The sequence below is a fragment of the Hoplias malabaricus genome, chromosome 14, assembly GCF_029633855.1.
Source record: "Hoplias malabaricus isolate fHopMal1 chromosome 14, fHopMal1.hap1, whole genome shotgun sequence".
Lineage (NCBI taxonomy): Eukaryota > Metazoa > Chordata > Actinopteri > Characiformes > Erythrinidae > Hoplias > Hoplias malabaricus.
This window is the reverse complement of record NC_089813.1, coordinates 33,695,369-33,705,368: the sequence shown is the minus strand read 5'-3', so window position 1 is coordinate 33,705,368 and position 10,000 is coordinate 33,695,369. Positions and strand designations below refer to the sequence as shown.

At 40.0% G+C, this 10,000-nt stretch overlaps 1 protein-coding gene across 1 annotated transcript in view; it reads right to left on the bottom strand.

The window, feature by feature from the left end:
• celsr3 (cadherin, EGF LAG seven-pass G-type receptor 3) overlaps positions 1-10,000 on the bottom strand; it is a 66,873-nt gene that overhangs the window by 18,655 nt on the left and 38,218 nt on the right. The window contains 7 exon segments of the mRNA XM_066643265.1: positions 197-338; positions 5,074-5,223; positions 5,226-5,241; positions 5,778-5,888; positions 6,723-6,908; positions 9,007-9,176; positions 9,681-9,806. Coding sequence (XP_066499362.1) covers positions 197-338; positions 5,074-5,223; positions 5,226-5,241; positions 5,778-5,888; positions 6,723-6,908; positions 9,007-9,176; positions 9,681-9,806 — 901 coding nt within the window.

Sequence of the window (10,000 nt, the reverse complement as noted above, 5' to 3'; positions counted from 1 at the left end):
AGGGTTACAGTCTTTTAGCAAACTTAACATAAGTTCATTTTCATCATCTCAAATCCCCAAATCTCCACTACAAAGCAATACACACACACACAAATAAAACACAGTTGAGCATGTTCGTTACTAACATAGACATAGAGCACATACGAATGATTCCACGTCGAAAAAAGATATTCAAAACCATGCTGTATGTGTGTACCTGTGTTGGCAGTACTGGCCGTAGTGGTTATCTCCACAGTCACAGATGTAGCCGTGGGAGGAGCTTGGTTTCCTGTGGCACTGGGACTCATTCTCACACGGGTTCAGCTGACACGCGTCTGTACAGCCTTTACCATAAAAACCTGCAAACAATAAACACTCACTCAATTTGTCTGCAAATGTTTAAATGTTAACTTTTAAAAAACTTAAAAAAAAACTTAAAAATAAATCAAGGAACATGGAGTTGGAACTCTACATTTATGCTAAAATATATTTGTCAGGAGCATATTTATTTAAATATTTATGTCAAATGTTCAGCTAAAGATAATCTTCAATGCCAAAAAGAAATTACATTCAAAATTATTATGATATTAAGGGTGGCGCAGCAGGTATTGTCACAGTCACACAGCTCCCGAGTCCTGGGCTTGTGTGTTCGAGCCGCACTCTGAGTCACTGTCTGTGAGGAGTTTGGTGTGTTCTCCCTGTGTCTGCGTGGGTTTCCTCCCACGGTCCAAAAACACCTGTTGGTAGGTGGATTGGCGACTCAAAGTGTCTATAAGTGTGAGTGTGTGAGTGAATGTGTGAGTGTGTGTTGCCCTGTGAAGGACTGGCGCCCCCTACAGAGTGTGTTCCTGCCCAGTGATTCCAGGAAGGCTCTGGACCCACCGCAACCCTGAATTGGATGTGTGGTAACAGACAATGAATGAATGATTATAATATTGTACATGGAATAACAACTTGGTGTAACTTTGTCAACACTGGATTTCATTTTGCAAAAGATTTTTAAAAAATTCCCATACATAGATAAAAAAATAAAAGAGTAAGTGCAGTTCAACAATAACTTTTGGTGCAAAGCACTTCATGGAACAGGTTTGTTTCTCACACACTTATGTTAAGGAAAAAAAACATTTGTTGACTGTGGCTGGTTGTTGGTAAATAACCAAATTCAGCCACAGATTACATTGCAAAAGATCTTATTTATTGCCTCAAGGAATTTACTGCCTCGTTCGTCATGCATACTGCACACAACCTACTCTCGCTCCACTCAACACTTTATTGAAATGGCACTGAATATATGTCACTGTCAAACCAAAGAAAGTGAGCGTGCCTCAAAGACCTTTAAGTCTCTTTGACAGCTTGAGACTGAAAATGGATCAAAAAGCACTTCACAAACCTTGGGTTTGGCTGGATCTGAGAGGGCAGGAGCAATCTGACTGAGATAAGGTTCAGATGATGCCATCAAGTGGCGTATCCCCCTGTTTAACTGCAACAAATTGCTTTATGCATCGACATATACCAACATATAATTAATATCACTAGATTTAGCAGACTGCATTACTGACCTGTGCCAGGTATATAATACGGTATTATTATATGTTGGAAGACCACTACAGAATACAGACATATACCAGTTAGCCATAATATTAACACCACCTCACAACCCTGTTTCTACACACACTGTCCAATCTCCCAGCTCCACAGGCCGTACAGAAGCACTGTGTATTCAAGCAGCACTGCTGTGTCTGATCCACTTGTACCAGTGCGACACACACTAACACCTCACCCCAACACATCTGTGTCACTGCAGAGCTGAGAATGATTCACCACCCAAATAATATCTCCTCTGTGGTGGTCCTGTGGCAGTCATGACCAATGGAAACAGGGTGAAAATGAGCTATGAATATATTCAACAGGCAACAGGTGGGCTAGAGTAGAACAGTAACTGTGGAACTACACAGTGCTCAGTGGAGCTGAGAGAATGGACAGTGGAGGTGGCCATAGGTTTATTATTATGATCTAGGTATATTGTTTATATATTAAAATAATTTTTGTGAACAAACAAAACTCCCATTAAGTTTTGAGATACATTTAAAATGATTTATATTTTAGAACTTTAATAAATGTAGTCCTAATTAAGAGGTAGTCATAGCCTTCAGCTCCATTACATAAACCTGTGTACAGCACTTAAATTAACAAGGAGCAGATGGTGTAACATACAAAACACACACACACACACACACACACACACACACACACACACACACACACACACACACAATCCCACATGACCATTAAAATATGCAGAGTGGTTTGAACTGTGGAAAAACATCTAAACGCTACATTCCCAGTGTAAAAGAAACGACAGAAACAGGACACATTCGAGAGAGAGAGAGAGAGAGAGAGAGAGAGAGAGAGAGAGAGAGGGGGGGGGGGGGGGCAAGGTTGTTGACTATTGTTTGAAAAGCAGTAATCCGAGTTTACTTGATACAAATGTCCCCATTTGCACATGAATACAAGTTATTACATCAACACAATTATGGCCAGCATTAAACTAAAAGTAGTAAACTGAAAGATGGAACTGTGTGTCCACATAACAAATATTATTCATGTATTCACGTGGATAAGAACACTGGATTGAAGTTACTGCATCATTTTTGACTGCCATACCTATACACGGCCGGGATCCTAACCTTGAATTCACAGTCACACTGTATAATCCTATTGAAAGACTCTGTCTCTATAGACTGCTATTCAATAAATCCTCAGCACTTCTCTCTCTGATCTCTCTTTCTCTCTCTCTCTCTCTCTCTCTCTCTCTCTCTCTCTCTCTCTCTCTCTCTCTCTCTCTCTCTCTCTCTCAAATAAGCTGAGAGCCGACTCTCCCCACAGAACCCAGCCACTGACTTCATTGTCCCACTGAGACGAGAATAAAAGCCTCTCCCTTGCTACCCATGGCTACTGACACTGACTTTGCAATCAGCCTTGAAACAGAAAATAATGCATCTGGCACCATAGAGACATGCATATAAAGTCAGAAAAGGAACATGTGGCAAGTCACAAGCACATAATGCAACACTCACATCAATACCCTGAGTGTTTGGAACACAACCAAAAAGAATCTGCCGTATAAACATAGAGAGTAATTTTATGTGATCTTCCACCAGCCAGCCATTGCTCAAGCATAACTGTTATGCACCATTATGCGTCATTTTAATCTTTCTTTGAAGTTAGAAGTTTTCAAGGTTATGCCATGTGTTCGTTACCTTACAAAGAGTGATCTTTCTCACTTTATTTATTCATTCATTCATTATCTGTAACCGCTTATCCAGTTCAGGGTCACGGTGGGTCTGGAGCCTACCCGGAATCACTGGGCGCAAGGCGGAAACACACACTCACACATTCGGGATGCACACTCACACATTCACTCACACACTTTTGAGTCGCCAATCCACCTACCAACGTGTGTTTTTGGACTGTGAGGGAAACCGGAGCACCCGGAGGAAACCCACACGGACACAGAGAGAACACACAGTCTTTCTCACGTTTAAAATTAAATTTTTGATAAACATAAGCACACAAAGCTTGTTCTTCATTCAATGATTTATTTGTTCATTCATTCATTCATTCATGCATTTCCTCTAACCATTCTGTAACAATTCTGTAACCATTCTGTCCAGGGTCATTGTGGGCTCTGAGCCTACCTGGAATGATTGAGCACAAGGAAATAACACACCCTGGACAGGATATCAGTCCGTAACACACTCACTCAGATCTGTGGACACATTTGCATTGCCAATCAGCTTAACAAAATGTATATTTAGATTGTGGGAGGGCACTGGAATACCAAGAGCTATCCCATGCTCACACAAACAGAACACACCAAACTCCTCACAGACATTGTCTCTAACACAATCGTACCACCATTGTTTGCTCTTCAGATTGTTTCTAATGGCCAATATATGGTGTGTGACTGATGCTGTACAAATAGAGAGTAAAACTAATAATGAACCTATGAAGTACAGGCTATTTTTAAGATATTATATAATAAACTAATAAGATATTACATAATCTTTCTTCTGTAGCACGCACACTTCTTTTGACTCTTTATGAACTATTAGATCTGATGAACCTACAGTCTTCATTTACATTGTGTTTGTCTGTTTGAGTGAGCGCTTGTGACTGTTCCTCCGAATGCCAGCTGTGAAGTGCATGTGAGAGGATGAGGAGGAAGTATGAGGAAGTTCATTAACATTGGTTATATTCTAGCCTGGTGAGATGAGAGAGAATTATTTAGAGTTTATGATGGGGCTCTTTGATTCCTCTTAGAGCAGAGGACTATTAATAACACTTATACTGCTGATGCAAGTTTACAGTCGGAGTAACGAAGTGCTTCTCTCTCTCCTTCTGTGTGTGTGTGTGTGTGTGTGTGCACACGCCTGCCGTAGGGCCATCAGGATCTTAGCATCCCTCGCCATTGCCTACAGGTTCTTAAACCTTCTCTCTCTCTGTCTCTTGCTCACACTTCTATCAGCTCAACTACAAGTAGATTAACTTCTTTATTAATTTAACTCTCTAAAACTTTTCTCCTTGTGCTGTCTCTCCACAGTCTTCACCTGCATATGAATGTAGGAAGAGCTTGCTCAACGCATACTCATTTAAAAATGTAGTTGCATCACTGAAAAAGTAATCTACTCTTAGAAGTAGAAGAACTAAGTGCATGTATGTTTTATGTTTCCACAACAATGAAATTTGGTGTTTTTTATAGTAATCAGATAAATGCATCTTAAGATTTAAACAGTTGACTATATTTGTACAACTTTTTCACCATGTATGATTTGTTGAGGACTGTACTAAGCTAAAAGTGACAGAATTAACGCATATATTATTGTAATTATTCTGTCAGTAATATCAGTGAGAGAAGACAATGTTCCTCAATATGAATTTTTATTATGAATTTTTTTATTATGAATATGAATTTTTATCTCATATTGCATGTGCTAAAGGAACTAATAAATTAGGGTGTTATTTTACACACACACACACACACACACACAAACACACACACACACACACACACACACACACACTCCATTTTACCTGGCTCACAAATACACGTGTGTTTTTCCCATTCATCAGCACAGCGACTGTGGGCAGGGCAAGGGGAGGAATTACAGGGGTTGCCAACGTTACAGCCACTCTCTACTTTGATGGTTCTGGTGGGGCGGGGCAATGCAGGAGAATCTGGCGCACCCCCAAACGCACCCCCTTAAAAGAGATGAAAACACACAAAACCCACACTGAATTCAGACTGTTGAGCATTGTTTCATGGTCCTGTGAAAAATCACAATTATAATGCATATTCAAATGTATATGCTTCAAAATTTATCAATGTAATTTTATTAACAGCCATTATAATCTAATACAATATGATTAACATCACATAGAAAGGCACATTTACTGTACAGAGATATGTAAGTAAACATGAAATGGATGTTGGAACAAACTTGTTGAAGTGCTTTTTAGGAAAGCTAATTATTTACACAATAGCTGTGAACAGATGCAGTGCTCTTCTGAAAGGAATTTCAGGTTAAAGCCTAAGTCAGAGTGAAGACAGGAAAGGTGAGTGTTTAATAAGCTCTGGGTGTGTAAGCTCTGTTTAATTACCTTACTTCTCTGTCAAATTAACAACCCAATTAGGAAACGATCACTGTCAATTATTGTCCCAATTGAATTATATGTGAGGCTGTTTAGACTAGGTTAGTGTGGCAAGGTGAGATGGTGTTGTTGCCATAGTGACTGACCTGTATACAGCCACGTATACCACTCTGTACTTCTCCAGCTCCCAAAACACCACCCACATGCAAATGCTTCACCTTCAGTCCGTGAATTTCACTGCCCACTATTACTGTCCCCTAAAAAAAAGAGCGAGAGAGAGTGTGAGAGAAAGAGAGAGAGAGAGGAGAGAAAGAACGAGAGAGGGAGAGAAAGAACGAGAGAGAGCGAGAGAGAGAGAGGGAGAGAAAGAATGAGAGAGAGAGAGAGAGAGAGGAGAGAAAGAATGAGAGAGAGAGAGAGGGTGAGAAAGAACGAGAGAGAGAGAGAGAGAGAGGAGAGAAAGAACGAGAGAGAGAGAGAGAGAGAGAGAGAGAGAGAGAGAGAGAGAGCGAGAGAGAGAGAGGGAGAGAAAGAATGAGAGAGAGAGAGAGAGTGAGAGAGAGAGGAGAGAAAGAATGAGAGAGAGAGAGAGGGTGAGAAAGAACGAGAGAGAGAGAGAGAGAGAGAGGAGAGAAAGAACGAGAGAGAGAGAGAGAGAGAGAGAGAGGGGGGGGGGAGAAAGAACGAGAGAGAGAGGGAGAGAAAGAGAGAGAGAGAGGGAGGAAAGAATTTTGTTTATGTACAATAAGGTTATATTACATAGCTATCATTACATGGCAGTGTAAATGGACACTAAAACACTGCACTAATAAGCCACGCACATACACACTGCAGCAAACAGTGACTATTAGAGCCTGGCTAACAGTACATTCCATTAATTCAAACTCAAACAAAAGAGATGAAGGGGAAAAACAACAACAGTAAAGATAATTTCTGTATGATTTTCTATGAAGGGTGTTTATTTTAGCACAAGCTGTGGTAGAAGGTTGAAACCTGTTAAGCCATAGTTTTTTCCTTACTTATCAGAACAGAAACATCTGTTTCTCTACTTTTGGGACCCCCTGCATTAATGTGTGTGTTTTTGTGCATACCTGATAGAGGCCAAAGTCCAGTCTGACAGTCGCCACGTAGCGCGTCTCTCGTCCACTCCGGATGTCTCGGAGCTCAAGTTGCAGGTCATGCCAGCGGCCATCACACACCTGCACCTGGTCCAGCCGCAATCTCACAGGCTGAGCTGACCGCCGAGCCACAGAAAACACCAGCTGACCTGCTGTCAACTGCAACAACAAATATGCCTTTATTCAGTACAGCAGCACATAGCACTTCACCTGTGCTCGCTGTCTACCAGACAGCAGTTACCGGCCCCTGGGAGGGCATGATATCAAGAAATCAGACAGTTCAGGAAGTGTAGCACTGAAAGCAAAACATCTACAGGAAGCAGGAGCCTCGTAGTTTCATCTTGCAGAAATATATGTGTTACCTGTTTGCACATTTTACATTAACAATGATGTTAATTCTTCATGGAAATGATTTGGACTCAGTTATTGTATTTTGTTTCCATATGTTGATGAATTTTAGTTCTGTGCATAACTGCAAAAGCACTGACCAGATTCCACTGTAAAGACAAGAATATGACACACACAAACATACACAATGATTCTGACTTTTGAAATAGCCCATGGGTGGATGAGCATTCCCAACCGAGCACAACACTACCATGTCACTCATTTGCAGATAAAAGTCATTTGTCTAAATAATGTTTGGCCAACTAACTCTAATACTCCTGAGATCAAAAACATTCAGAGGGACAAGGTAAAAATAACCATCGATGAACAAGGTATAGAGTAACAATGTGCATGGCAATGGTCTGTAATGGTACTCCTACAGTTAGAAAGAAAATCACTGGTACAATGGGTCATTTTTTGTGACATATTCATAAAGTATGTGTTTTAGATTAAAGGGTGAGCATGAGATTAAAGAACAGAATCAGCTTTTATTTCTGGCCAATATTTTCATACGAAATTAACCATAATGTTTATGGTCTTTTTAATATGAACTCCAGTTTCAGAAGAGCAAAGATGTAAAGAAATAATATTCATCAGAGGACCCTTATTCTCTTATTGTTAACAAAAGACGTGTAGATGTTTAGGGCTGGTTGTAGTCTTTGGAGTTTGGATTAAGTCTTATTCTGATATAAAAGTTAAAAAAGAAGATTAGAACTAGATCATGTTCAATGACGAATAAGCAAGATTTTTGAACACAAGATTAAAGCAAACACCAGTCATAACCATTGCTGAATACATAGGCATTCTGAAGACAACAGAAGGAAGCTAGTACAAATACAAAGAAATAGAAGATAGACTCCAGAGTGCAGAGGTAAAAATGAATGAGTTGCAACAAGAATGAATAACTGAGGAAGGAAATCACAAAGCCCTACAAAGATGAGCGAGAGGAGTTTGGAGCAAATAGTTCACGACAGATGAAATTATTATTCTAATCTCTGTCAAAGTAATGGAAAGAGAAAATGTGGAGAAAAAGACAGACTGCAAATGAGCATATGTACTCCACTTGAGCCTTTGCAAAGAAGATTCGTATATGTCAATTTTATATATTTTTATAAAAAGCTCTTAAGCTTTTATCAAATGACACCATTTGATGTCCTCCATTTAAAGTGGTCACATATGTATTTGTTTATTAGGTGATATTTGCCAATTTAAATTCACGCTCACAATGAAAGACGGTTTATTTCCACTGCTATGACTAGACAAGCAAGCAGTGCTACTAAAAAGTGGAAATATATATGTTTATTCTTTGAAAGGGCTCACTGTGAAGCAGAGAGGGGGCAGTATCATGACTAGGACATGCCTGGCCACTTCTGGAACTGGTTCACTGGTCTCTCCTAATTATTTAACTGGTGATAGTAGCCACAGTATTAATTCTGATATGTACATAAACATCCTGTCATCTTACGTTAGAGCAAATGCCTCCAAACCCATTCCAAATAAACTGACTGAAAGTCTGGTGATGTTACTGGGTCCCAGTATTTGTCTTGTTCTAATACGTACACTCAGTTGAAAACACAATCAGTGGATTTAACGTTGCATAGAAAACACTGCTTAGTAATGGAAGCTAATGTTGTGTGCTTTTGTTTCATGGAATAGAAATTTTATGAATATTTAACCAAAAATAACCCATTTAACCTGGCTGCCCCAGTATTTATTTTTTACTGCTTATAGTGGACCTATAAAATAATTTGACTTTATAAAGAGTACCGTAAGTGTTTACAGTGGGTGTTTGTACACAGTGGGAGTTACTAATAAAATGGTCGCTCAGTATAAATGTCTACATATGAATTAAACAGAGAGCGTAACTCACCTGAAAGATTAAGTGTGTGTATTGTTCCGCCTGGGCCTGCAGAAGAACACCCTCTTTGGCTCGGGTGCGGAAAACCAGCCCTAGATACCAAGGTGTGCTGATGGTGGCATCGTTTTTCAGATCCCACCACAGAGCACTGTTGCCCAGGAAACGGTGAGGGTGTGGCATCACTGCAGAAGAGGCGGGGTCATGTTATTGGTTGGCAGCACTATTATTGGGCTGGTTTTAAATCAAAGCCATTCTCAACACATCTTTTAGCGCTAGTGATCCAAACAGGCTAATTATCTTTGTCTTTCAGCAAGCTGTGTTTGTTTTGGTAACAGACGGCAGAATACCTCACCCCATGCAGTGGAACACCCAGTGATCTTGTGAATATTTAATGCCATATCCACACAATGCCAACAAAACAGAAGAGGTGTGTAATAAGAGCGGCGACACAAAGATACTTTAAATATTTGTCAGATAAATCACAGAAAATCAAAGAGAGAGTGTGAGATAAGAGGAGAGGACAGCTACCTAAGGTGTAATGATTGTGTAAGGACCTGACTGAATCTTATTTTTTTGGCCTATAAACTTATAACAATTGTTCCTATAACATATTTTTTAAACAATGTTTGGCATTTATATTTCATATTCATAAATGTTCATATTCATGTTCATAATGTGTTTCTCACCGTGGCTACAGTCCTTTCCTCCAAAGCCTAGAGGACAGTCACAGGAGAAGGTTTCCCAGCTGACCCTGCAGGTGCCTCCATTCTGGCAGGGGTTGGACTTACAGAAGGGCAGTTTAGCACTGCAGCCTATGAGAGGCAAGGAAACGTAATACTTAATAATAACACCATCCCCTCTACCTTATGTAAAAAATAGTGTAAACAATGAGATACTGGGGTTGGACAATGAAACGGAAACACCTGGTTTTAGACCACAATAATTTATTAGTATGGTGTAGGGCCTCCTTTTGCGGCCAATACAGCGTCAATCTCATAGAGTGTGT